This window comes from Capsella rubella, unplaced genomic scaffold (genome assembly GCF_000375325.1).
Source record: "Capsella rubella cultivar Monte Gargano unplaced genomic scaffold, Caprub1_0 scaffold_3, whole genome shotgun sequence".
NCBI classification, from domain to species: domain Eukaryota; kingdom Viridiplantae; phylum Streptophyta; class Magnoliopsida; order Brassicales; family Brassicaceae; genus Capsella; species Capsella rubella.
Window position 1 is genome coordinate 4158135 of NW_006238921.1, and position 27914 is coordinate 4186048.

At 36.3% G+C, this 27914-nt stretch overlaps 6 protein-coding genes across 8 annotated transcripts; 2 read left to right on the top strand and 4 right to left on the bottom strand.

Annotated features, from left to right (window-relative positions):
• Nucleotides 1-110: 110 nt before the first annotated feature.
• Nucleotides 111-1526, top strand: LOC17892289. The gene has a single exon (XM_023785534.1). The coding sequence runs from the start codon at nucleotides 231-233 to the stop codon at nucleotides 1452-1454; it is 1224 nt and encodes a 407-aa protein (XP_023641302.1). The 5' UTR covers nucleotides 111-230; the 3' UTR covers nucleotides 1455-1526.
• On the bottom strand, nucleotides 1515-3987 carry LOC17892516 (phosphoglycerate kinase 1, chloroplastic). The gene is made up of 6 exons (XM_006297497.2): nucleotides 3454-3987; nucleotides 3283-3360; nucleotides 2946-3206; nucleotides 2516-2833; nucleotides 1934-2092; nucleotides 1515-1855 (listed from the first exon to the last, which is right to left on the bottom strand). Exons 1-6 carry the CDS (start codon nucleotides 3871-3873, stop codon nucleotides 1646-1648), a joined length of 1446 nt encoding a protein of 481 aa, XP_006297559.1. The 5' UTR covers nucleotides 3874-3987; the 3' UTR covers nucleotides 1515-1645.
• A 643-nt stretch (nucleotides 3988-4630) lies between these two features.
• On the bottom strand, nucleotides 4631-6153 carry LOC17890996 (peroxisomal 2,4-dienoyl-CoA reductase). The gene is made up of 5 exons (XM_006298162.2): nucleotides 5881-6153; nucleotides 5643-5802; nucleotides 5341-5513; nucleotides 4995-5217; nucleotides 4631-4913 (listed from the first exon to the last, which is right to left on the bottom strand). The coding sequence occupies exons 1-5, from the start codon at nucleotides 6064-6066 to the stop codon at nucleotides 4759-4761; spliced, it is 897 nt and encodes a 298-aa protein (XP_006298224.1). The 5' UTR covers nucleotides 6067-6153; the 3' UTR covers nucleotides 4631-4758.
• A 304-nt stretch (nucleotides 6154-6457) lies between these two features.
• On the top strand, nucleotides 6458-15356 carry LOC17892767 (protein PHOTOPERIOD-INDEPENDENT EARLY FLOWERING 1). Of its 3 annotated transcripts, none has more exons than XM_023786743.1 (20): nucleotides 6458-6967; nucleotides 7051-7131; nucleotides 7225-7332; nucleotides 7417-7497; nucleotides 7599-7687; nucleotides 7772-7908; nucleotides 7996-8057; nucleotides 8349-8484; nucleotides 8624-8698; nucleotides 8780-8841; nucleotides 8928-9050; nucleotides 9183-9221; nucleotides 9365-9433; nucleotides 9527-9589; nucleotides 9672-12750; nucleotides 12885-12949; nucleotides 13022-13092; nucleotides 13251-14034; nucleotides 14211-14719; nucleotides 14805-15350. In XM_023786743.1, exons 1-20 carry the CDS (start codon nucleotides 6869-6871, stop codon nucleotides 15187-15189), a joined length of 6117 nt encoding a protein of 2038 aa, XP_023642511.1. In that variant the 5' UTR covers nucleotides 6458-6868; the 3' UTR covers nucleotides 15190-15350. The 3 variants fall into 3 exon arrangements, with proteins under 3 accessions (XP_023642511.1, XP_023642512.1, XP_023642513.1); XM_023786744.1 differs by having other exon boundaries at nucleotides 8783-8841; XM_023786745.1 differs by lacking the exons at nucleotides 6458-6967; nucleotides 7051-7131; nucleotides 7225-7332; ... (4 more) ...; nucleotides 8349-8484; nucleotides 8624-8698 and having other exon boundaries at nucleotides 8783-8848; nucleotides 14805-15356.
• A 33-nt stretch (nucleotides 15357-15389) lies between these two features.
• On the bottom strand, nucleotides 15390-16946 carry LOC17892422 (transcription factor MYB10). The gene is made up of 3 exons (XM_006299999.2): nucleotides 16715-16946; nucleotides 16059-16188; nucleotides 15390-15967 (listed from the first exon to the last, which is right to left on the bottom strand). Exons 1-3 carry the CDS (start codon nucleotides 16851-16853, stop codon nucleotides 15517-15519), a joined length of 720 nt encoding a protein of 239 aa, XP_006300061.1. The 5' UTR covers nucleotides 16854-16946; the 3' UTR covers nucleotides 15390-15516.
• Nucleotides 16947-21573: 4627 nt separating this feature from the next.
• LOC17892618 (auxin-responsive protein SAUR72) lies at nucleotides 21574-22202 on the bottom strand. Its single transcript, XM_006298743.2, has one exon. The coding sequence runs from the start codon at nucleotides 22127-22129 to the stop codon at nucleotides 21734-21736; it is 396 nt and encodes a 131-aa protein (XP_006298805.1). The 5' UTR covers nucleotides 22130-22202; the 3' UTR covers nucleotides 21574-21733.
• Between the last annotated feature and the right edge of the window lie 5712 nt (nucleotides 22203-27914).

Consider the following 27914-nt stretch of genomic DNA (forward strand, 5'->3'; position numbering starts at 1 on the left):
GTTTTATCAATTAAAGAAAACACACTAAAAATAAGGCTCAAAATCATATATGGGTCAGAATCTACATAAATAAGATCCCAGTGTTATCCTTCAATTCTTATAAGATCTTGCCATTAGGGTTTTTACTTTTTACTTTCTTTCCTGATCCTTTATGACATTGTTTATCAGCACTCCATTATAAATATTTAGGAGAGGGTTAAGAACATATATCACTAGAGAAAAGCAAAATCATGACTTTATTTACTAGTAATCTGTGTGAAGAGCACGAACAAGGCATGAAGAAAGGTGTTGATGTAAGCAGCAGTGACTCAGATCATCATGAAGGTGATCGAGCAGGTATTGATGATGACTCTGACGATGATCCAGCAGGTAAATCTAGAGTGTTACTTTCAGAAAAATATAGGTCAAGATCTGCTCATCAGTTCATGAGACGTGCGGAGAAAGTTTGGGCACTTCCTTGTACTAGAGAGGAGGAGGAAGACGTTGAATCCCAAAAACGTGTACTGGAGTCTAAACCGGAATCAGATGAAGAAAAAGTGGGGGACATCGTTCGTTTTGGGAAGAACAGTTACTTCGTTATTGATATCTTCGAGAAAGAGATCATGGAGTTGGGAGACAAAGTGGATTTGAACTACACAAGATTCAGCAAGTTCGAAGCTGTTTGCGGAGGCGCTCCACGAGACCATCACTTCTACAGCTACCGTTGCTGCTACTCTCGCCGCTGCGATTGCTACAGAGGTACCGTGGAGCGGGAGTGGGGGATTCTTGAGAGAGGATTAGCTTCTAGGGAGAAGAAGGGAGTTAGCTTCTTTGTGACAACTTACAAAGACAGAAAAGAGCTGATGAGGGTTGCTGTAACCGTGACAGATTGTCATCAGAATCATAGTTTGTACTTCTTTGACCTCAAGTTCCCTTCTGAGTATCCCTATGGAGCACCGAGTTTCTACTACCATCCGTATGGACTTCCTTTGAGTACTCATGAAGCCCAAAAGCCATTGAGAGCAAAGCTCTGCTACAACATATTAGATGTGTTTCTCCACATTCAAGACATTGTGTTGATGAACACCAACAAGTCAGGTCAGCAGATGCTAGATTTACTGGAACGGCCGCTCGCTGGGTTTCAAGATTTCGTACAAGGGTTTTTTAGGAAGAAGGGGCCGATGATTCTGCGGAACTTGATGCAAGAGTTTGATATGGAAAAGGAGAGGGACAAGAAAATGTTCTGGAAGGTGTACATTGCGTTTGTTGACAATAAAGCTTATTGTGAGCATCTTCTCAACAGTGATCTGAAAGCAGAGCTGGAGAAATTGAAGGAGAAAGAGTATACGTTAAGCAGTCACTACTATGGTTCTTCATCTCCCTACTACTCAGCCTACAATACAAAGCCCGATGGTTTCAAGAAGACATCCAAAAACCAAAGCTTTTTCAGCAAGTACTTGCCTTTCGATTATTAGTGTCTTTTCTTATCTTTTTGTAATTTGTTTTTTCAGATTTTTAATCTGATTCAGTGATTCTTTTCCGAGAAATGAGTCTCTCACTCTCTGATACAAATTCAAAAGTCAAGAGTTGAATAGGTAGATTTATACTTTACAGTGAAAGAAACTCTGCAAGTACACATTGTTTGCCTCGTCAATGAAAAGAGTTTCTAAACGGTGACTGGGATCGCTTCATCAAGGGCGACAACACCGGGAAGTACTTTGCCTTCCAACAGCTCCAAGCTGGCTCCACCACCAGTGGAGATGTGACTCATGACTCCTGCTACTCCTACTTTCTCGACAGCAGCCACTGAGTCTCCTCCTCCTATTATCGTTGTCACACCCTTTCCACTTAGCTCAGCTAGTTTATTGGCTACCGCCTGCAACAACCACAACAAAAAACTTAAATCTAGTATTCATCTACCATGTGTTTATTATATGCGGAGTCACTTTCTTACCTCTGTTCCAGCCGCAAACTTTTCCATCTCGAAAACTCCCATAGGTCCATTCCAAATAACTGTTTGTGTTGTGTCCAGAGCTTCATTGAAAGTTTTAATAGAGTCTGGACCGATGTCCAATCCCATCCATCCGTCCTCAATGCCTGATGCAGGCACGATCTACAAACATCCACATTACATACTTTGCTCAGAACACAAAAGCTATAGAAAAATTAAATATTTAACATTTCTGCTTCTCACATCTCTCTTTTGGGATCATCAAGCAATAACAAACCACACGAGTTTACATAGAGCACCAGGCTTAAACAGGAGCACAACTTACTGACTTCCCAAAATTTCTTTTATAAGAAGCACATATAGCTAACATAGGGTTCCCATAAGAATTTAAAACTCAGCTTTTGAAGGAGCAACTCTTTTCTCTTTTTCTTTTATATTAAGTAGGCCAGTCAAAAGGGTTTTTGTCTAAAAACCTCAGCAGAGAAAATTCTTACAAAAATACATTTCCCATTTTTCGTTTTACTATCATCACCCAAGAAGTTAAATTGCCAAGCTTTAAGCAATGGCGAGATAAGAGAGACATACCTTGCTGTTTGCATCAGGAGCAAATTTGTCAGCAACCACAACATCTGTTGGCAACAAAAGAGAGACTCCTTTGGCCTTAGCTTTGGCAAGGAGTTCTGTAGCCAATTCAAGTTTGTCTTCTTCAACAAGGGAGGAACCAACTGAAAGACCTTGTGCCTTGTAGAATGTAAAGATCATTCCACCACCAAGAAGAAGGATATCACACTTCTCCAGAAGCGATTCAATAACTCCAATTTTGGACGAGACCTTGGATCCACCCACTATGGCTGCAAATGGTCTCTTTGGGTTTGAAACAGCACCAACAAGGTAGTCCAGCTCCTGTAGTTGTAGAGAGAAATAAACAAATAAGCCCATGGTACCATTTGTAGAGACGATGCTTTGACACAGAATTGGCAATCAAAGGAAAGTAGAATCTCTATCAATATATCACCTTCTGCAGAAGGAAACCAGCAACTGAAGGCTTCAAGAACTTAGTGACTCCTTCGGTAGAAGCATGAGCTCTGTGAGCAGTTCCGAAAGCATCATTAACATAGAGGTCAGCTAATGCAGCAAGCTTCTTGGCAAACTCAGGATCGTTCTTTTCTTCCTCCTTGTAAAACCTGACGTTCTCAAGAAGCAAAACTCCACCTTCAGGAAGAGAAGCGACAAGGCTTTCCACTTCCGGACCGATACAATCATCAGCTTTGGTGACCTGCAAAACCCACCGTAAAAAAAAGCTCTCAAGCAAAGGAAGAAGATTTATAAGTGAGACAAAACACGAATTTTACCTGAATACCAAGAAGCTCGGAGAGCCTAGGGACAAGGGGAGCCAAACTGAACTTTGGTGTGACTCCCTTTGGCCTTCCCTGAAAGAAAGATCAAAACGCATAAAGTGTTGTAATTTAGTTCAGGGGCGATGGATAATTCGAATGTATAGTGTGTGGGTGTGGGAATATTACCAGATGAGTGGAGAGGATGACTTTAGCACCATTTTCAATCAAATACTTGATTGTTGGAATAGCTGCACGGATTCTGGTATCATCGGTGATAGTCTGGTTATCATCGAGAGGTACATTGAGATCAGCTCTCACGAAAACCTTCTTCCCCTTTAAATCAGCTGAGGTCAGATCTCCGACGCTCTTCTTCGCCATAGAAACCACTCCTTTGCTCCCCTTCCCCCGCACTGATTCAACCTTGGAAGCAACGTGGAGGGAGAAACGACGGGAATCGAGAGTGGCGGAGAAGCCAAGAGGACGCGCGGATACAGAGGTAGAGGGAATTGGCAAGAGAGAGGCGCGTGCACGAGTTGCGTCGGAGGAAGCTACGCCGCCGGTGGACTTAAAGAAGGAAAAGGCGCGACTTGCGGCGGTTGAAGCCATGTGGATCAAAGGAGATAAAATGGATTAGGAGATGAGAAACAGAGAGTGTGACTCAAAGGAGATAAAATGGATCAAGGGAGATATATGGCCATTGGGTTTTTAGGGAGCTTGCAATGTTTTTTTCTTATCACTGATGAGAGGTTCAGAAGCTTTGAGGAATACTTGGGTTACTCTTGTTCATCTCTACTGATTAACCAATCAAAATAAAACAATATGTCATCTCATATTATATTTAAAAAATAAATCAAAAATAAAACAAACTTTAACCATTCTTTTATAAAACCAAACCTAAATACAATTTTGTTTAATTACAAAATATAAACCTAACCACAATTTTATCAACCCAAACCAAAATATAATTTCGTCTAATTACAAAATCTAAACTTTAACCACTATTTTGTCAACCCAAACCGAAATATAATTTCTTTAATTACAAAATCTAAATCCTAACCATTATTTTGTCAACCCAAACCGACAATATAATTTCGTTTAATTACAAAATCTAAATTTTAACTACCATTTTGTCAACCTAAACCGAAATATAATTTTTATTAATTACAAATCTAAATCTTAACTACTGTCAACCCAAACCGAATTATATTTTCTTAATAAAAATCTTACTTTGTATCCTTAATTTGCTTTATTTTTTTATTATAATTTTGATTTACTTTTTAAATAAAAAATGACGTGGCATATTGTCGTATTTTGATTGGTTAATTAAGAGGAGATGAATAAATAAAACTCACCCACATCCACATTTTTGTAAAGAATGTACTAATTTTATTGTGCATATGATAGTTTGATCTACATAATCTTAGTTCCTCTGTCTCCATTGTAATTCAATAACCCAATACATTTTTAATTGAGATCTGAAACCCAAATGATCTAAAGTTTGCTGGTGGGCAGACCAACAGGCTTGGCCCTGGACCTCTTCTCCACAGCACGCGAGAGTTGCTTCACCGCTTCTTTTGGCAAATGGCGAGGTTTGCTAAGCCACAGTCCTCCATCTACTACCATTGTCAGTCCATTTACAAATTTCCCTGTTTAACCAAACAATGTGTCATCAGCATCTACCATTTATATGTTTTATATACTAAAGACAGTGATTTAACTCAACATACCAGAATCACAGCTCAGATAAAGTGCAGCCATAGCGATATCCCACTTCTCACCGAGCTTATAGAGAGGCATGTACTCCCGGGTTTTGTTTTCAATCTCCTCAGGTACAAGTTTACTCATCCCCGGGGTACCTCCAATGGGACCTGGTGCAATCCCGTTCACTCTGATATCGTAGTCTGTTCCCCATTCTAACGCCAAGTTTCTTGTCGTAGCATCAACAGCAGCCTGTTTCAAGTTTCAGACTCATAAGATCCCATTTGCTACATCTGATTGTTCCTATAACTCAGTTCTTGATTTCATAACCAAAACTCGAGACACTGAATGAATTTACCATAAAAATGGGATTACCTTGGCTGCAGAAACATGTATTTGGTACCAAGAAGCTGTGTAGTGCAAAGTAGCACTTATGTTAATAATCGAACCACCACCAGTTGATGAGTCTCTCCCAGGCCCATCTTTCTTAAGATACTTAAGTGCTGCGTGACACATGTTGAATGTTCCTACTGCATCAATGTCCAAGACTACACAACAACAACAACAAAAAAAACGTTTCCTTCAGCTAAAGCAACACTCAAAATGACAAAATCTCAGGAACAATTCCTCTCAAATCATTATAAAAAAAAAAAAAAGATGATGAACAAAGTATGAACCTGTTCTGAAGCCATTAGGAGACAAATCCTCAGCAGCAGCCAGGAAATTTCCAGCAGCAGCGTTAACAAGAAGATCAATTTTACCAAAATGCTGAAAAGTTGATTCCACAACTCTTCTCGCATCCTCTTGCTTACGAACATCACCTTCCAATCCAATAGCCTAAAACAAGGAAGCAGCAATATCAGACAAATCCAAGGAGAAAAAACAAAAAAATCGGGGAAGGAGAGAAGGAATCACCTGAATCCCAAGAGAGCGGAGAGCAGAAACGGCGTCGTCGAGAACTTGTTTCCGGCGTCCCATGATGGCGATAGAAGCTCCATGTTTGCCGAACTGAGAGGAGATCTCAAAACCGATGCCGGATCCGCCGCCGGTGATGAGAGCTACCTTACCTTTGATCACATCAGGTTTGAACGGAGACTCCATAACCACCACACACGCAAACTCGGTAAAAGCACAATCTAACTAAACCAACAAATAAAAAAACTATAGAGCCACTCAACCTCTCACCTACTCACCAAAATCAAATTTAAATATCTCCTCCGCTTTTTTCTTTTAAATTATAAAATTACAAAATTTAATTTATTTGTATACTAATCACAAATTTGTTGCCTAATGACGACGATTTACAGTCAAAAGTTTCGTTAACTCGGGAATTAAATAATAACAAACCACGAAACTATGTAATTAGTTTTATTTTTAATTAATTACATAAAAGTATTATCAATAAATAATTAATTTTAAGAAAGAAAAAAAAAAAAAGGGAAACGAGACCCAGCCCCCTTTTTATTTTATTTTTTGGTTGGCTTGATCTATCTGCGCCGCGAGCTCGCTTCCATCTCCCAAGCTCCTTGTCGATTAAAGATTCTCACCCCCCCAAACCAAAGCTTCAGACTTGCGTATCTCTCATTTTTATCTCGATCTCAAATCACGTCCTCTTAACTAAGACTGAAGTGAAGAGATTTGATACAAAACCTAATTCGTCTCCTTTCGAATCGAGATACTTTTTTTTTAAAACATAGATTAGTGGGTTAAAGTTTTGAGATTTGGAAACTTAACTGTGATGTTTCTGGCGAGTGATGAAATCGTTACGTTTGTTTTATTGCTCTGAAGTGGAAAACCCTAGTTTCGGGGACTTTGTGGAGTGGCTCACTTTGCACTCTGCAGTCATCTTCTTATTCGCCCTCTTTGGCGGTTTCTTTGAAGACTTTGCACAGAGGCGTTAGTAATGGCGTCTAAAGGTGGGAAATCTAAACCTGACATGGTAATGGCGTCCAAAGGTGGGAAATCCAAACCTGACAATGAGTCTAGAGCTAAGCGCCAGAAGGTTAGCTTCCAAGTTTTCGTCTTTACGTTTTTGAGTTTATCTTCCGAGCTTAGTGTTAACGGGTTTTTTGTTTTTGTTTTCAGACGCTCGAAGCTCCTAAAGAACCACGTCGCCCTAAAACTCACTGGGACCATGTTTTGGAAGAGATGGCTTGGCTGTCCAAGGTAATACAAGGGTGCCATTCTTCTTTATCATTCAGCAAGGATGGGTATGCATGCATGCTGTTTCCCTTTCTTCTAATTGGTGACGTTTTGTAGGACTTTGAGTCTGAGAGGAAATGGAAGCTGGCGCAGGCCAAGAAGGTTGCTTTGAGGGCCAGCAAAGGCATGCTTGATCAGGCATCTAGAGAAGAAAGGAAGCTAAAGGTTCTTTCCTCTTTTTCTCTTTCTCTTTCAGACTACTTACACACTCCAGCATTAGTTTTATTTTACATTATTGCTTTCTTACAGGAAGAAGAACAACGATTAAAGAAATTAGCCCTCAATATCTCGAAAGACATGAAGAAGTTTTGGATGAAAGTTGAGAAGCTGGTTAGTCTTTTACTCTTCTTCCCGGGACTTGAGATTTAAGGTTTGGTATAACTTCTGTGTATCTGAAACTTGTTATTCTGTGTGGTCTGGCAACTTTGTAGGTGCTTTACAAGCATCAGCTGGCACGCAATGAGAAAAAGAAGAAGGCTATGGACAAGCAGCTTGAGTTTCTGTTAGGCCAAACCGAGAGGTTACTATGGAATGTTTCTTACGTACTTTTGTAAACCTGGAACATGTTTTTAATATTTGAATTTGACCTGTTTGTTTATGTTAGGTACTCAACCATGTTGGCAGAAAATTTAGTGGAACCTTATAAACAGGGCGAAAATGCTTCTCCAAAAGCACTGCTTGCTATCGAATCAAAAACTGATGAGGAGAGGGCAGAACAGAGACCTCCAGAGATAAATTCTTGTGAGCACCCTATTACTCAACACAGCATTATTGTTAAGTGTAAGCAAGTGAACTGGATCCTAACAATATATGACGCGGTAACTGCAGGTCTTGAATCAGGAAGTCCTGAAATTGATGAGGATTATGATCTAAAATCCGAGGATGAGACCGTGAGTTTCAATTTATCATCTTTTTATTTTTGTTTTACCACTTATTGGCAGTTACTGTGTATCACAGCTTGAATATACCTGCACCTCAAAGAAAATATGAAAAATAGCTTGATCTTTTTGTCAAAGAAATTGATATGTTTTGTCATGACACCACCCTGCACCCAACATATAGGCTATACTCTAGTTTTCGATAGTTTATGTGAAGATAGGATTATCGTACGTTCAGTTATACCTGATCTTTTGAGGAGTGATATGTTCCATATCTCATTTTAAACCCACAATTACACTTAGGAAGATGATGAAAATACTATTGAGGAGGATGAAAAACACTTTACCAAACGGGAAAGACAGGAAGAGTTGGAAGCTTTGCGAGATGAAGTGGATCTACCAGTTGAGGAGCTGCTCAGACGTTATACTGCTGGGAGAGGTTGGCATAACTCTGCGCTTGCTATTTGTTGACCTTTTATTGCTCATTTACTTTGAATTATACAAGTTGAATCCTCAATAACTGTCAACTGTTTGAATTGCATCCTCTTTTGTATAAGAGTTTTATTTTGATTCCTCAGTCAGCCAAGAAATCAGCCCAGAAAATGATGAAAGTGGAGACAAAGTGGCCGCAGTAGATCAAAATCATGGAGAGGGTGAGTGGTCTTAAGCCCCTATAATTTATTGAAAGCAATGCAACTTCTCTTTGACTTCCTCATCCCATTTGACGTTTGCAGCAGACATGAACAATCTTACTGCTTCTGAAGAAACTGAAGAGAGCCCAAGTGTTCGTCGTTCTGTAAGTTGTATGTCTTTTTAAAATCCCATTGTCCGATTTGTCATCACAATTCTGGCTCAAATGTAATATATATCATTCACTTGCAGAATGATAGTTTCGGTCATTTGACAATACCCAAGACCCATTCTCATGACGTTGAGCCAGGCATGACGACTGCCTCTGCGAAGTCCAGAAAGGAAGATCATACTTATGATTTTAACGATGAACAGGTAACTAGATCTGATATCATTTGTGGATCATTTGTCAGAAGATCTTAACGATGTTCTTCGCTGCAATTAGCACAAGGTCTCTGATTCTGACTAATGATGAACTTGATGTGTCACTGATTGTATTATGTGCAGGAAGATGTTGACTTTGTTGTTGCCACTGGTGAGGAAAAGGTCAGCCATCTCATCAAATGCCTGAGATTGTCATTTTAAATTAATTTTTTCTTTTAACTTGATTCTCTTAGCCTAGGCTCTTGTCAGTAAAAGTATTGAACAAGCATATAGATTGAAGTTGGATATCTGCTCTTTTGGTGCAGGATGATGAGACAACACTTTCTGTTGAAGAGGAATTAGCGAAAGCAGATAATGAAGACCATGTTGAAGAGGTGACAAGTCTATTAATTATTCTGTTTTCTTGTAACATGATAATCGTTTTCAGCTAGAGAGTTTACAAACAGAAATTTCCCCTTGTACTGCAGATTGCTCTGCTGCAAAAAGAAAGTGAAATGCCTATTGAAGTACTGCTCGCAAGGTATAAGGAGGTATGCTTTTTAAGTCTCATGTGTGCATGTGTTCAGTAGTATTTACCGGCTTTTTTTCTGAAACTCAAGTTTCCTGTAATAGGATTTCGGTGACAAGGATATTTCTGAGGATGAATCTGAATATTCATGTGCTCAGTCTGAAGAGTCTGTTGTAGACTCTGGCGAAAATAGGCAGCAAGCTAATTCAGATGATGAGAACGTTGATTCAACAGAATGTAATCAAGATCCAAAGCCTTGCTCAGAAAAAGTTGTTAACACAGCCCATGAAATAACAGAAGATAATGGTAAAGATAGTAGTGATAAAATTGCTGATGCAGCAGCAGCAGCAAGATCTGCGCAGCCAACTGGATTTACGTACTCTACAACAAAAGTTAGAACGAAACTGCCGTTTCTTCTCAAGCATTCTCTGCGTGAGTACCAACACATTGGTCTGGATTGGCTTGTCACGATGTATGAGAAAAGGTTGAACGGGATTCTGGCTGATGAAATGGGTCTTGGAAAAACAATTATGACCATTGCTCTTCTAGCACACCTTGCATGTGATAAGGGAATTTGGGGTCCCCATCTGATCGTAGTTCCAACAAGTGTGATGCTTAATTGGGAAACTGAGTTTCTTAAATGGTGTCCTGCATTTAAAATTCTCACCTACTTCGGGAGTGCAAAGGAGAGGAAAATCAAGAGACAAGGATGGATGAAGCTTAACTCATTTCATGTATGCATAACAACCTATAGGCTAGTTATTCAGGACAGCAAGATGTTCAAGCGCAAGAAGTGGAAGTACTTGATTCTTGACGAAGCCCATTTAATTAAGAATTGGAAGTCTCAGAGATGGCAAACACTATTGAACTTCAATTCTAAACGCAGAATTTTGTTGACTGGTACACCGCTGCAGAATGATCTTATGGAATTGTGGTCACTGATGCATTTTCTGATGCCTCATGTCTTTCAGTCTCACCAGGAATTCAAAGATTGGTTCTGTAACCCTATAGCAGGGATGGTTGAGGGACAAGAAAAAATCAACAAAGAAGTTATTGATCGCTTACATAATGTCCTCCGTCCTTTTCTTCTACGGCGTTTAAAAAGGGATGTGGAGAAGCAACTTCCATCGAAACATGAGCATGTTATTTTCTGTAGACTGTCTAAGAGGCAGCGCAACTTGTATGAAGACTTCATAGCAAGCACAGAAACACAGGCTACGCTTAACAGTGGAAGCTTTTTTGGGATGATAAGTATCATTATGCAGTTGCGGAAAGTGTGTAATCATCCTGATCTCTTTGAGGGTCGTCCTATTGTAAGTTCTTTTGATATGGCTGGCATTGATGTGCAGTTGAGCTCAACTGTCTGTTCGCTGCTTTTGGAAAATCCGTTTTCCAAGGTTGATCTCGAGGCTTTGGGATTCTTGTTCACACATCTTGATTTTTCTATGAATTCTTGGGAAGGAGATGAGATTAAAGTTATTTCAACGCCCTCAGAATTAATCAAGCAACGTGCCGACTTGAAGAATAATTCAGAAGGAATCCCTTTGAGTTCGATAAACCACAAAAATCTGCAAGGGACAAATATTTTTGAAGAGATTCGTAAGGCCGTCTTTGAGGAAAGGGTTAAAGAAACTAAGGATCGGGCTGCGGCCATTGCATGGTGGAATTCTTTGAGATGTCAGAGAAAGCCGACTTACTCTACATCTCTAAGAACTCTTTTAACCCTAAAGAGTCCTATCGATGATATACACCATCTTAAAGCTAATCGTTCATCTTACATGTATTCCACAATCCTCGCTGACATAGTTCTTTCACCGATCGAGCGCTTTAAGAAGATAATTGACCTAGTCGAAGCTTTCACACTTGCGATTCCAGCAGCACGAGTATCTTCACCTGCTTGCTGGTGTAGCCGGCGTGACTCTCCTGTTTTTCTTAGTCCATCTTACAAGGAGGAAGTTAGAGATTTATTGTCACCTCTTTTGTCTCCAATTAGACCTGCAATCGTTCGGAGACAAGTATATTTTCCAGATAGGCGACTGATACAGTTTGATTGTGGTAAGCTGCAGGAGCTTGCTATGTTGTTGAGGAAATTAAAATTTGGGGGTCACAGAGCGTTGATATTCACGCAAATGACCAAGATGCTTGACATCTTGGAGGCTTTCATTAATTTATATGGTTATACCTACATGCGTCTTGATGGCTCCACTCCTCCAGAAGAGAGGCAGACGTTAATGCAGCGGTTTAATACAAATCCCAAAATCTTTCTTTTCATTTTGTCAACCCGAAGTGGTGGCGTTGGCATCAATCTTGTGGGTGCAGACACAGTTATATTCTATGACAGTGACTGGAATCCTGCTATGGATCAACAAGCTCAAGATCGCTGCCACAGGATAGGTCAGACACGTGAAGTCCATATTTACCGGTTGATAAGTGAGAGCACCATTGAAGAGAATATCTTAAAGAAAGCAAATCAGAAGCGTGCGCTTGATAACCTTGTAATTCAAAACGGTGAGTATAACACCGAATTTTTCAAGAAGCTTGATCCCATGGAGTTGTTCTCTGGGCATAAGGCTCTGACTACAAAGGATGAGAAGGAAGCAAGCAAGAATTGTGGGGCGGAGGTACCTCTGTCAAATGCAGATGTTGAGGCTGCTTTGAAACAGGCTGAAGATGAGGCAGATTATATGGCTCTAAAAAGAGTAGAACAAGAAGAAGCTGTGGACAATCAAGAGTTTACAGAAGAACCTGTAGAGAGACCAGAAGAAGATGAGCTAGTAAATGAAGATGACCTAAAGGCTGATGAGCCTACTGATCAAGGTTTAGTTGCATCAGGGTCGACCAAAGAAGAAATTCCATTGTTACATGGTGATACCAGGGATGAGATAGCTGTTATCACTACTTCAAGCCAAGAAGATGATGCTGATGTATTAGATGATGTCAAGCAAATGGCTGTAGCAGCTGCTGCTGCTGGACAAGCTATCTCATCTTTTGAGAATCAGTTACGTCCTATTGATAGATATGCGATTAGATTTTTAGAGCTTTGGGACCCCATCATTGTTGAGACTGCAATGGAAAATGAAGCGGGGTTCGAAGAGAAAGAATGGGAACTTGACCATATTGAAAAGTACAAGGAGGAAATGGAAGCTGAGATTGATGATGGGGAAGAGCCTCTTGTTTATGAGAGTATGTGTACCCTTTTTTGCACATTCAGTCCAATAATTTGACTTAATAAAGAACCTTGCCGATGATGTATCTTTGTATAGTGTAAACCCATGACTTGGTTTTTAACTGACTTGAGATGTTAATGCTATTTTCAGAATGGGATGCTGATTTTGCAACTGAAGCATACAGGCAGCAAGTGGAAGTCTTAGCTCAGCACCAGGTGAGATTAATTACTGCATCTATCGTGTCATGCATTTCAGCTTGGTCACGTATTTACTTATATGTTTTGTAGTTGATGGAAGATTTGGAAAATGAAGCTAGAGAGAGGGAAGCTGCTGAGATGGCCGAAATGGATCTGATACAGTATGACACTTCTGAACCCACACAGTTCATTGTCGATATGATTATCTAGGACAATGCTGTTGAAAATTATATTTCATCATAGATAAACAAACACTGGATTCTAGTTATTGGGATAGTGATCAAAACAAGTAGATTAATTGAACCATTCTTTTCCTCAGGAACGAAACTCCTCTTGTACTGAAGTCTAAGAAGAAGAAAAAAGTGAAGAAAGCCAAATTTAAATCCCTGAAGAAAGGATCACTGGCTGCTGAATCAAAACATGTGAAGTCCGTTGTGAAAGTTGAAGATTCGACTGATGATGATAATGAAGAATTCGCCTATGTGAGTAGCAGTGACTCAGATTTGGTTACACCGCTTTCGCGAATGCATATGAAAGGCAAGAAAAGAGATTTAATTGTTGACACAGAAGAAGAGAAGACCTCGAAGAAGAAAGCAAAGAAGCATAAGAAGTCTCATCTGAATTCAGATATCAAATACAAACAACCAAGGGCTCTACATGATGAACTGGAACCATCAAAGCCGCCTGATAGTATGGTCGTTGATAATGAATTGAAACTGACGAACAGGAGTAAAACTATAGGGAAAAAATTCATCACTTCCATGCCAATAAAGCGTGTTCTTATGATCAAGCCAGAGAAGCTGAAAAAAGGGAATCTGTGGTCTAGAGACTGTGTTCCCTCGCCTGATTCTTGGCTGCCTCAGGAAAATGCTATATTGTGTGCCATGGTTCATGAATATGGGCCTAATTGGAGTTTAGTTAGCGGAACTCTTTATGGAATGACAGCTGGTGGGGCTTACAGGGGACGGTATCGCCATCCTGCATATTGTTGTGAGAGATATAGAGAGCTTGTCCAGCGACATATTATGTCTGCTTCCGACAGTGCAGTGAACGAGAAGAACCTCAACGCAGGTTCTGGGAAGGCGCTCCTTAAAGTCACTGAGGTAAGGTTGATTATGTCATAGCGCTAGGTTAGCTTAGCTACTCACCAGCATGCATGAAAGTCGTGATGATTTAGGGAAAGATGAAAACTTTTCTTGTAAATAGGTTCTTTTAATCAAGTGAAGAAGATTATAATGGAAAGGAGATGCTTTTCACTAATATCACAATTTTGGTGCAGGAAAATATTCGGACACTCCTTAATGTTGCAGCTGAGCAGCCAGATACGGAAATGCTCCTACAAAAACATTTTTCTTGCTTGCTGTCATCAATTTGGAGGACGTCGACCCGTTCAGGGAATGAACAACTGCTATCCTTAAACAATCCCATTTTTAATAGACAGTTTATGGGCTCCGTGGATCACTCCCAAGATATAGCCAGAAAGCCTTGGCAGGGGATGAAGATCACCAGCTTAAGTAGAAAGTTGTTAGAAGCCGCTCTCCAGGATTCCAGCACGAGTCAGCCAAACAATACGGTTTCCCATTCTAGGTTGCAGGAGAATCAACCTATCAATAAAGTGGGATTAGACTTAACCTTGGAATTCCCAGGTGGCAATGATGATTCCCTGCCTCAGTTTCCACCCATGATAAGTCTGTCCATTGATGGGTCAGATTCATTAAATTATGTGAACGAGCCCCCAGGGGAAGATGTTCTTAAAGGTTCTAGGGTTGCTGCAGAAGACCGTTACAGGTTTGGAAAGCTGAGATAGTTGATTTTTCTTCCGATGATTCTGAGCAGTAATATTCACTAAAGAATTGGTGATTTTGTTTTGTAGGAATGCTGCAAATGCTTGTATTGAAGATTCATTTGGATGGGCTTCAAACACATTCCCAGCCAACGACCTGAAGTCAAGAACAGGCTCGAAAGCACAGTCCCTGGGGAAACATAAGCCATCTGTCGCAGACTCAGCCAAGTCTTCAAAAAGCAAACAGCGCAAACTCTTAGCAGAGCAAACAGAAGTAGCATGGGTTAGGCCAGATGACCCAAATCTCAAGTTTGATTTCACACCTGGGGATAGGGAGGATGAGGAGGTGGAGGTGGAGGAGAAGGCGGTTTTAGAAGAGATAGAGATGATAAGTTGTTCACAGTGGTATGATCCATCCTTCACTGCAGGCCTTGATGATTGCTCATTAGCTTCGGAAATCTCAGAAATAGAGTAGGAAAAGCCTTTTGTAAAAGTATAACTGGTGATGATTGTGGATGACCATTTTGTTAACCACTATTGATGGGCAAAATCTTTTGTAAAGCAGAAAGTGACAGCTTCGTAGGTTTTTTGTGTTTCCAAAGTTCATCTAATATCTAATCTCAAGTATGATTTTTATCCCCACCGTATAGTATAATGATACCAACATCTGCTTACTGCTTCCGACTCGTTTATATCTAGTTCCAAAATCTCTAGCTTTCAGAATAATACAGTGTGTCCTCAGATTCTAAAATTGTCTAAAAGAAAGAAAAAGACGATGCAACAATACATGACGGATCAACTCCTACAAAGTTTGGTTATCCAAAAAATTGAGCCACTCATTGTAATCATCAAACCCTGGTTCAACCAGTAGTCGGCTCCAAAACTCGTTATCTGATTTCCCATTGATCTCTAGCAAGTCTGGTTTAGATGTAGGAGGAGGAATGTGGCTATCTTCAAAGAGACATTCTAGTGATTGTGGTGCATTCACCTCAAATCCACATGCAATTTGCTCCACCAAGATTTCCTCAAACTCCTCTTCCTGGTTTGGCTTCTCACTGCTTCTAATAACGTCTTTCAAGACTGATGAGATCGAGGAAGAGGAAGAAGACGTTGAGGACAATGACTGATTAGTAGCATCTGATGATGATGATAATGAGTTGCTCTTCATCAATCGCTTCTTGAGATGAGTGTTCCACACGTTCTTGATCTCATTGTCTGTTCTTCCCGGAAAGTGGGATGCGATCTTAGACCACCTGATTAAATAATGCTCTATAGTTAATACTACTTTCCTGCTTATAAATGTATGTACGTACATAAAGATTGAGATGAAGGAGACACGATTACTTGTTTCCATGAGCTTGGTGAAGGTGGATAATGGTATCTTCCTCTTCTTTGGTGAAGTTGCCTCGTTTGAGGCCTGGTCTCAGATAGTTTATCCATCTTAGGCGACAACTCTTTCCGCATCTCATCAATCCTATGAAGTTACAACAATTAATTTTGCACAACCAAAACTACAAGTTAAACATATAAAAACTAGGAATAAAGACAAGGTTTAATAGTATTTTAATTGAAAGCAATTTAACCATGAATTCCAAGATTGAACCCCCCATCTTCCGGAAGATTTTGTATGAGAGACTATATACTGTATTCAACTTTAACATTTAGAAGACAAAAATAATAATAGATAATAAACACGAACGTTACAGATTCTGGTCAAACTTCTCTCCTCGTATTTTCTATGCATCAAAGAAATATATGCCACCTTTATGAGAGATAGTCACCGAAACATTCACTAATTTGTAACAGATCAAAGAATCGATAAGTGACCAAAGGAGAATAAGAATCATCGATGAAGGAGAATAAGGTTTTGTTATGTATCATCCTCAGATTAAAGAACATTATATATGCATCCGAGAGAAAAAGAGAGAGATGTTGAAAGCTCTCACAAACAGATTAATGCTAAAAACATGAAAAAGAGAAAGAGAGTGAAGCATGCAGACCAGCGAGTTTGGGAAGAGATCTCCAATTGTGATGACCATTTTTTTCGATAAAAGCTCTGAGTCTTTCGCTTTCTTCATCACTCCATGGCCCTCTCCTCACTTGGCTCTTGTCACAGCATGGTGCTCTTTTCTTCCCCATCACCACCACCGACTTTAATTTTTTAGAAAATCTTATCGACAAGTTTCATGTACTTGTCATCATCTCATCGATCATATATATATAAGGGTTAATTACTGATGAGCCACAAGGGCCATGCCACTATTTCATTTCATGTACGAGTAAACCTACTTGAATAAATTATAGTAAATGGTATACAATAATCCATTTTAGCATATATTTTTTTTTTGATTTTTGTTCTTTCTTTCTTATGACAATATTCGTCTATATCTACTTTCTTTTCATATTCAAACCTATTCTCAAGCGTTTATAGCATATTAATTAATTCAATATATTTTTCTTTAATTACTTTTTTTTCCTGTGAAAATGTGGACTTTTAAATTTTACTCTAATTTTCAGACTAAATTTTTTAGAAAAATAGATCTTGTAGTTTAAACCGAATTTGTTTCATTTTTAAAGAAAAAAAGGAGGGGGGGGGGAAATGTGATTTTCTTATTCACAAAAGTTAATATTGAATATTGACTTATATTAGTATTTCGTTCTATCACCATTGACTATCATTTGGATCTGCAACTTGACTTTATGATAGTTATGCAATGACGACTGATATAGAAATATTTTTTTCTTTTTTCTTTGTTACAAAGTATGCAGTATGCAGTTTAAAGGAAACGTTAAAATCTGTAAGATTTTATTCTAAAAGTAGAAAATGTAAATAGCAGTCAAGAAAACCAAAAATGTAGAATAAGTAAATAGATATGGTATATATGTTTTAATTTTAATTAGTCCATTATATTTATGCAGTGACAGCGGAATATTAGCCTGTAAATTAACACTTATTAGATTTCAACAGGATGAATACACGAACGTAGTGAATGTGTCAATGTATCATCAAACAATTGAATGTAAATAAAAGTAAAATATATACAAAATGTGAACAGATGGACAAAAATGTATTATGATATGAGTGGGAGAGAAGAGAAGAATAGATAAGCGTAGAAGAATACGAGAATGCATGATACCTTACACAAACTTCAAGTCTTCAACTTTGTATTTTATTTTCTTTTATTTTTTTCATTTATTTTACAAAAACAAATAAGTGATAAGTGATGTGTGCTTGTGTTTGTGTCTTCTTTGTACAGAACACACGACGTCGTTTGACATGTTTAAGTCTCCACGTGCCTGAAATTGAAGATTCTTATTTTTTCGAAAGTAAATTTCGAGGCTTTATGGGCTTTGTAACCAAAATGGGTCCTAAGGCCTTTTCGGAGAAGAGTTGGTCTCTGCGACAGATCAGGTAAAAATATGGTACAACGTGCCACTCTTCAGAAGCCAGTTATCAATGCAAATATGCAATCATGGTGGACTTTGTGCATGCAAAACCTATAGTGAGATCTTCGAGAGAGATTGGTACAAACTTCTTCTTCGTCTTCTTTCCCTAAACTCTTCTTTGTTCTTCTCCACCACATCTCTCTCTAACTTCTGTGAAACTCCAAAAGGGTGGAGCAACCTCTAGGCTCCTGAATCATCTCAGCTTTATACAGGTACATCGACGTAATTTTTTGTGGATAAGTAAACGGTGAAGCAACCATAAGTAAGGGCCAAGAACTAGCAAACACAATATTGAAGGCTCTTCTCTGGAATCCGGCTCGTCTAGAACTAGGATGAACCATCAAAAGATTTGATGAAGCAAGAAAACAAAAAAGATAGCCAAATATTGCAAGTACTCAAGTCAATCTAAATCTAGTTAGATGCTTCTTTCTATTTTTTTTCATACAGAACGTACGTACATGATCTAATCATCTAAATAAATTCAATTTGAGAAATGCCATAAAAATGTGTGTGCTGGTTTTTATGTGATAGAAGAAGACTCGCTCACTCATATAGCATATATGGAATAGTCGGGATTACTGCGTTTCTACCAAACAGATAATTGAGGATGCTTAAAATATGATTTCGTTTCTTATGTTATGTACTTGTCACGGATCAAATTAGTATAATACCATATATATTGAAGAATTGTGATAATAAGGTATTCGTTATCGCAATGTGATCCCAAAATGAGATTGAATACTTAAAAATTAAAAGAATCGAATCAATCATGAGGTGGTGAGCCGTGTCCTCCGAAGCAACAATTAATCCCATTCATACTTGAAATGAGCTGCCTAAGTACTCATGCTTACTACTATATATATATATCCCGCCTTGCAATTCCAATTTACGACGAATGTTCCTTTAAAAAAAAGTATATCAGTACATATAAAAATATTGTCATTTCGACCTCGTTCAAGAGAATCTTAACAACAAATGGCTTCTTCTTTTTAATAATAGTTCCTGATCCTTTTTTCTAGTTACACATGTATGTTTCCAGTTGATAGGTACTTTGATAATGGAAAAAAAAAAAACTATATGAAAGTATGACTTTATTTTTTTCTAGTTATGAAGAAAAATTCGATTTCACACTTGGACAGTCATCATATATAATTAATGTCCTTAATGTAAACAAAAATAGAATACTTGTTTCTGTCAAACCAACTATACTTACACATTATTTAAACGAAATTTAAGATATATGTTATAGATCCATCAATGTGGCTCGATGACTTTTGACTACATATTTATGATAATTTAGTAGTAGATCTAACATGACTAAATATATGAGTATGATGATGATGTAAATGTGGAGACACCGACCTTTTACAAAATTTATGGTAACCTTGGAGAGTTGTGGATGAATGGTCTTAATTGAGAATAAATAGAACAAAACAAAAGAAACAGGGAAATTAAATGATTGACTGTGAATTGCTACATATATAAACTCGCATGTGATGGTGCAGGTGATGGCAACATGGGAAAAAATCATTATAAATGGACCAAAAATTCCCAACTCTATGATTAACCATTACCCTTATATTCAGATTGGTCACACAAACTAATAATTATAATCACGATTAAACTATGAATTAGACTAGACTTATATATATGGGATACACAATATTATTGAGAGAATCCATAGATGTGGGACAGTTAAACCTCCACATGTAGTTCACTCGGGTCGTATATAAAGCAAATATACACACATGTGCTTGCTGGTGTTGTTTATATATATATGTGTGTTTGTTTGATTTTCATATAACACAAAACGAAGGTTACCTGAAAATGTACTAAACCAATTATGTGTGACTAGATATATGCCTATAGTGTTTTGAAATAGAAAGAAAAAACAAAAGTGAGATCACAAACATATAAAACATATAGTACTCTTTTTCTAGTGGCTGAAGAAGATTCATAGTTATAAATTGTTTGCTGACTTGAACTTCATTATGGTTAGTCTTTAGAACTTGAGTAATGTAAAACCAACATGGTTTTTAGTATAGTTTTGTGGCCTAGTATATATATTGAATCGGGCTTGGAAACAACAGACTTTGGTATTTTTTGGATCTGAAAGAATGTAAAACAAGAGATGCAAAACCACATGGTCTTTTGTTACTCTTTCCCCGTAATTAGGCCTGGGCATAAAATTCGAATCCGAAAATCCGAACCGAACCGAACCGAAAAAATTGGATTAAAACCGAACCGATATTGGAAAAATAACCGATCGATTGTTAGCTTTCATTATTTTTGGATATCGGATTAAACCCGATCCGAACCGATATCCAATAGATATCCATATATAACCGAACTTATAATATATACTTTAGTATCTTTAGGATATATACAATATATACTTTAATATCCTTAGGATATATACGTTTGCCGCATAACGGATGAAAAATTATTTTTAATTGATTTAGGATGTCACTGAATTTTGCTACTTTTTCATTATGAATTTATGATTTAGTTTGGTTTATTTAAAGCTTTCATGCATCGACACAGTTTTATGCTTCAATTTTATATATTGGTATGGTATTATGTTAGTTGGTTCTTTGAACTTGTCATTTGCCTCATTTCTATTTTTATATATACTTGGATAGTATGGATTATTTGAGTATAATTAGATTTAAAAATATCCGAATAAAACCGAATCCAATAAATTTTGGTTAAAATTTAATTATCACAATTATATCCAAACCGAACCGAAATCCGAAATATCCAAACCGAAACCGAACCGAATTTTGTAAATATCCGAATGGATGTTAGAATCAATATCCAAAAAATCCGAAAACCGAAAAATCCGAACCGAACCCGATCCGATATCCGAACGCCCAGGCCTACCCGTAATTCTCAATATTTTTTTCTATATACATATTTACAATACATTTTTGGCATTACACCGTATTTTATATTAAAAGAAAAAAAAAGAAATAAAAAAGAAGAGAATATAACCTTTTTTTAATTAACACATCAAAAAAGGAGAAGCTATATAACTAAAAGTAACAGATAACTAACGGCCGTAGAATAAATGGTATTAATCAATATCCTTCCTAAGTACCGTACATTGACGTATTTACCCTTCCGGTAATCTCGGTAAAACATCACACTCCGATCTTACTGGCTCAATCCAAACAAATTGAATCAATGTCCTATAAACCCATAAATTACGAATACATAAATAAATAAATAAAAATCCAAATTGCTGCAAATATTTCCATTAATAATAAAATCTTCACAAGAATTTCAAACCGATCCTCAAACCGGCGAAAAAAAATCAGAAAAAATCTGCAACAACAAATTGTTTTAAAAAAGTTAAACTCTAAACTTGTTTCCTTCTTCTTCAATTTTTTTCATCATCATCAAACGAATCTAGAAAAAAAGAAAAATTATATACCTATTTACATCCAAAACGACGAAGTATTACTCAGTATCTGAACAAAAACCACCAGATCTAGAAAAAAAAAAAACCTTTGTCTAACTACCAAGATTTCTTCTAAGAAAAAAAAAAAGCTTCTTCTTCTTCTTATTCTTCAAATCGTCTCGTCTCCGATTAGATCAATCGACACCGGAAGTCCAAGACGAAGCGACTCCATGATCCTTTCGAAGACAAGGACATGGCATGGGATTTGCAAACCTCCTTTTTGCTCGTACCCGTACTCCTGAGCAGATCGGTTTAGTAAACCGATAAAAACCGGATGGTTGAGCAGCTCCGCGCTTACAACGAACCTCTCCATCTCCTCGCCTACGTATACCGGTACGTGTCCTTCTGGAACGGAAGAGCTCTGCTTCTTCGACCGACGAGCCACCGATGAACGGAGGAATGATTCTGTACGGCGCCGGTTACTAGGTCGCTGCGAATCTGAACGGAGGAGACTGTATTGAGCCGAATCAGCCACGCGTGAGAGACGGCGGATCAATTGCTTCATCGTCTTCTTTGCTTGAGATTGAATACTTTTGCTCAAAGAGTGGTTGATAACGAGAATTGTGAGATTTTTTTTTGCTTGTGAAGGACAAGTGAAGGGGGAGATTCTTATTATATATTGAAGTCGAGGGTACTTTCGGGATTTCTTATCTTTTTATATAAATAAAGTTGGTACAAGGAAGGAGTACTTGCCAGGTACACACACTTACTTCGTAATTTTCCACTGACTTTCAAATCACTATTTTTTCAACGAAGAAAAAGAAAATTAAAACGAATAAATATCTTTGATTTTTCTTTTTGAAAAAGGAAATAATATTATATATATTTAACTAAGGATTGATTTTACCAATTATTTCATTGGTGTGATTCTTTTAAAATTATATTCTTATTGGAGGATTTTTTTTTTAATTCTTTTAGATAACTGTTTGGATTTCCATTAACTATATCCTGCATTATCTTAAACATAATGCACAATTAAATGATTGTGATAATATTATATCCTCCAATTAATGATAGGATTTAGATACCAATTTTTAATTTCACTTGGTTATTCCTATTCTATCAATTATTATAATTATCAGATATACTCTTTTCCTTATTTATTACACGCAAGGTTCATGAAGCAACTCAATATATATATATATATATATATATATATTTTATTCCCCATGCTGTAACATTATCAAAATTTTTGGTTAATTCTTCATTCTAAGCAAAACGAAAACAATTTTTAAAAAAATAAAATAAATAACTAAATAAGTCTATATATATTTATTTACATGCTTCCATATAGTTCCATGTAGGCGTTGTAATCATATACATTATGTAGTTAATAACTTAAGATCGGATAATCCAATTTTACTTTGTAAACTTTTGAGATATTTAATCTGGCATTCTTTCTCTAATCCTATTCAAAATATAAAAAGGTGTAGAATAAAGACTGCCTCGTTGATGGTTAATATTTTCTATTTATTAAATTGTATCTAGAAAATATCAATGAAGTGTGGTAACAATAGTTATTTTTGTGGAAGTAGTTAATTGCATACAAGTTTATCCTGTAACTTTGTAAGCTATCATATGTAATTTCGCTAATGATGTTCATCGACCTAATATGATAACTTTCTAAGCTATCATATTGATTCAATTTCTTCTTCGCTAATTTTATTGTTAATGACGCATCAAAGACACTTATATGTTGACATAATCACATCAATAAATATACTGACAATGATTAGTAATCTCTCTAACTAACTAATATGATTTCATAATTAATCATAACAATACTAATGCTTTTTATTAGATATACATGTGACATCTATTATAATTTCGCTAATGATTTATCATTGACCTAATACGTCTTATATCCACATTTGTTAGGAATAATGAAGCCTTCAGAATCTGGAAACAAAGTCTAATATAGAGGCTGGATTTCAAATAAATGACATACAAATTATTCTGGATGGAAAATTTACGAAACAAAATCTGGAGCTTCAACTTCTGTTGACCCCGAAAGATGACATTAAGGTTTCTAGAACTTGGACCAAAGTAATTTAATATGAGCCATTAATTTTTCTAATGTTACGATTTTCCTTTTTTCTTTTTTTCTTTTGAACAAGTATATATATATATATATAATTATACAAATAAGTCCATACTCACCCCGACGACTTCAAAGACTTCAATATTCATATTGTTTATTCTGGTCATTCATACCCTCACGTAAACATCATTGAAAAAACTATAACCATTTTTAAGTTACTTGTAAGTTTCCATTATGTAATGTACTTTTCTCAAGCCTAATCAGTGTAGTTCAATTAGTTTCAGATTATAATCAATTAAATGATAAGCTTGTTATTATCGTTTTCATTGTGTAAACATAAAAAGATCTATCACTTTCATAATATAAACACAAGCCATTCATATAGATTAGCGTGATCATATAACTAATGCAGAGACTACAAATATATATATATATATATATATATATAACCAAACTTCATAATTCACGATATAGTTGATTGACACTAATTATTCATAAGAGTTGTATTGTATACACAGCGTCATGCATAGAAATAATGTCATGCGTGGATATCATGAAGGACCATCACCATGTGTGTGTGAGTTAGACTAGATAGAGAATAAAAGTAAAGCAGAATTGTTGAAAGGATCAGTCTCCGTTCTGTAAAGGTTAAAACTTTAAAAGACAAAGATACGATGTGACCTCATTTTCTCTGGTTATCAAAAAAGTTGTCTGACCCCTAACTTATCTTACGGGGGGGTTGCAACTTTATTCATTGCTCTGATACCCAAGTTTGGGATGTTAATAAGATCAAGTTAGTTCGATAACCAATTCTACAGGCTCTTCATTAACTTTTTTATTATGATTTTTATACATAATAATAATATGACTATTCCACATATAGATTAATCAAACTAAAATAGTCTCGTACTACTGCCATGCATCTTTGGTATGTTTCGTCCGATGCAGAAATGTCGAACCCCAACTTAGGTACGTCCCAAGTTTTACGTCACAACTAGATAAATGTCAACGCGAAGATATGTCTGTGTATATAAGTATAAGATGTAATGGTAAACTACTTTGATTTGTTAGATCTAAAAGGAAACAATAAAAGCAAAAGAAGCAAACTTTTGAGTTTTGATGGAGTGTTAAGAAAACTTAAAACAAAGTCTCAAGTGGTTAAGTCCCTTACGACTCCTTGTCGTCAAGTTTCCGTGGAAGTCCCTGATCTATTATACATGTTTCGTAATACAGTTTAGATGGTTTTGTTAGTTTCTTGTGGGATTGGAAGTGTTCAAGTGCCGTCACGTAGTTGCCCATTCTCTCTCATTAATATCTATCACTAATAAAAGTTTGGATAAAATCATCATAAACTGATCGACTTAGTAACTATATATGTTTATATATCTGAATCCAATACAGGAAAATCCACACCTAGGCGGCATTAAACACAATAATTTATAACTAAAGAAGGCTAGAATCAATATCTAATTTCTGCGTTGTTAGTTATATATATGTAAATAAAAATCATGCATGTAAAGAATCGGTTACATTACTAATGATAGCTAATATTTAGTCATTGATATTTTGATTAATAGCTAAATAACTAAGTTGCACTTAGCCTACATTTCAAAGAATCGAAACATAAACATATATAAACAAATGCATATAGAAAGAAGCATATGATGCTCAAAATGCATGTTATAAAATGATAAAACAATAAGAGAAAAAGGAAGGGATGATCAATGATGTGATTAAGAAATAGTAAAAGACAGCTGATCATCATCATATAATAATACTAAATTATTATGAAAAGAATATATATATAAAAAAACAGAGATAGAAGAGCTAAGAGAGAATATTCCTGCAACGGCAAAGGTTACACAACACATAAGAGAGGCCATGACCTCAAAAATATCCAATGATTGAGAGAAACACGTCAAAAAAAAGATTGAAAAACTCTGATTTGATTATTACATAGCTGTAACGCGTTACGCGCTATTGCATCCTTCCATCATTAAACTATATGGAATAGTATATGTCGTCACCGCTTCCATATAGTATTATACTAAATAATTACATTGCTGATTGCTCTCTGCATCGCCGAATGTAATAACTAAAGTACTTATAATTACACACTATGCTGAGTAATCTTAATTCCACCTTGAGATTTATGAGTATATTCTTTTTATGGGAAAACATAAGATAAGCGGGTAATTTTTACAATTGCTAAGTTAAGTAGTATGGATTATAAAAGTGGTGTGGTCGTAAAAAGCATGCATTGGATAAAAGAAAAAGAGTAGTGAGTCGTCACGTGAAAGGAGTTTTGTTTCCGTGGTGTGGGAATTTAATAAATAAAAATAAATGAGAATGAAATGAGAAAAGTCCGTACGGGTGCAGTCGTACAGGATAACCTACCCACTCCTACCTCCTTTTTATTTTTTCTTTGGTTGCTCTCTTACGTGTCATACCGTACAAACCAACTTGACTTTTCTTGACGATTTTTGAACTTAAAAAAATCAGATAAATGAAGACAGAAATTTTATTTATTATTCTCCACCATTCACAATTTCCCGTTACACGCCGTTTGCTTTTCTCCCGTTATCTATTTATCTATCTCTCTCCCACGCCACTATTTTTAAAAAAAAAATCTTGAATTGTTTATATAAATAAACGTCTATCTCAATTAGTCGGCTAAAATAAATCACTAATATTAAACTGGACTCATCTTTGGAAAAGAAAATTTAAAACCATCAGATATTCCTTTCTTTTATGTCCTTGACTTATAGTTTAGTTTGTAGGCAAAATATGATAATAATATGAAGAAATACCTATCAATATCTTTTAAATTCATCCTCCTACAAAAGATGATAAAAAAATTATATTTATAAATATAATGTTATCCAAGTATTATTCTTATCATTCTCTTAAAAATATGTATACATCAAGCAATAAACTAGTATATTTTACTTTAAAAACATTTTTGTATTAAATGAATTGAAACAAAATAGTTAGAACAAACATCAATGCTCTTTTGGCTACGGTCACAACTTTTCAAGTTGTTGTTAAATGTGTTCTTGTACAAGTTTGGTCCAATTGCAACTTATACATTTGTAATTGCTCATAATGTTCTTTGTTTTTCAATTATTTACATAATTTTATTTTTAAAACAATATTACGATCACATAGAAAACCCTTACGGCAGTGTACAAAAAAAAACTCAATATTATTTCAGATTATGAATGACTTATTCTGTTTTTTAATTTTATTTTTAAGATTGATTAATTACCATTGTAATTCTTTTTAGTTCTCTTTTCTAAGAATAACTACTAGTTACAATATGGACCATATTTGAGTGATTTTTTTTTCTCTCTCTAAAATCCTTTGGAAAATCATGTCAAATGAAAATTAATTGAGTAGCAGTAGGTGAACGAAGAAACATGAATCTTTTGGAACTATAGCATTGGTTATTGGTTAATATAGTGTTTACAAGCAAATTAAACTAGAAAGAAAGTCAAAGTGTTTGGCTCCAACTTAAAGAGACACTAGCCTTAAAAGGGACCAGCCGTACGCAGGACAGCCACACGACACTCTCGTTCCTACTTTTCCGTGTTTGACACATTAATATGCTTAATGAGAAATATAGAGAGTCATAACACCATTAGTAGTTATATGTCTCTCTGCATTAAACGTAATAGAAAATATATAAATGCAATGTTTTCCAATGTGGTCCATTTTAGATGATTCGATTTCAAAGTGGAGGGTGCCCACATTGCACATTTGGTCTTAGCTTTTACGGTATACTGACCTCACTCTTGGCTCCACCTTTGTCTTTTTGTTTTCTTCTTTTCAATCTTTTGGTATGGAAATGACGTTTAATGACTCATCGTTCTTCCTTTACATCCTTTCCATGACTAAGCCTTGCTATATTTTAAGTATCCCACCATGCATTATATATATATATATATATTATTGTAGGTTGATAATGCCATGGTTCTTACTTTTTATCCCTTTTTAGTGAGATGTTATGGTCGGTCGTGTGCTCGTGTTTTGATTAAAGTTAGATTGTCATTTGCTTCTTTCTTTAGTTTTCTAATAGAATTTGTCATTTGCTTTTTCATCGTATCATTTTTTCGTTTGATTTTGCCAATTGCCCTGCACCTTAATCTAGACTAATAGACCAGAACTAAAGGTAGAGAAGTAATAATCACAAAATGGCTTTTTTTAGAGATTATAAAATTTCAATGATCGTTTGGGATATGTTTTATTG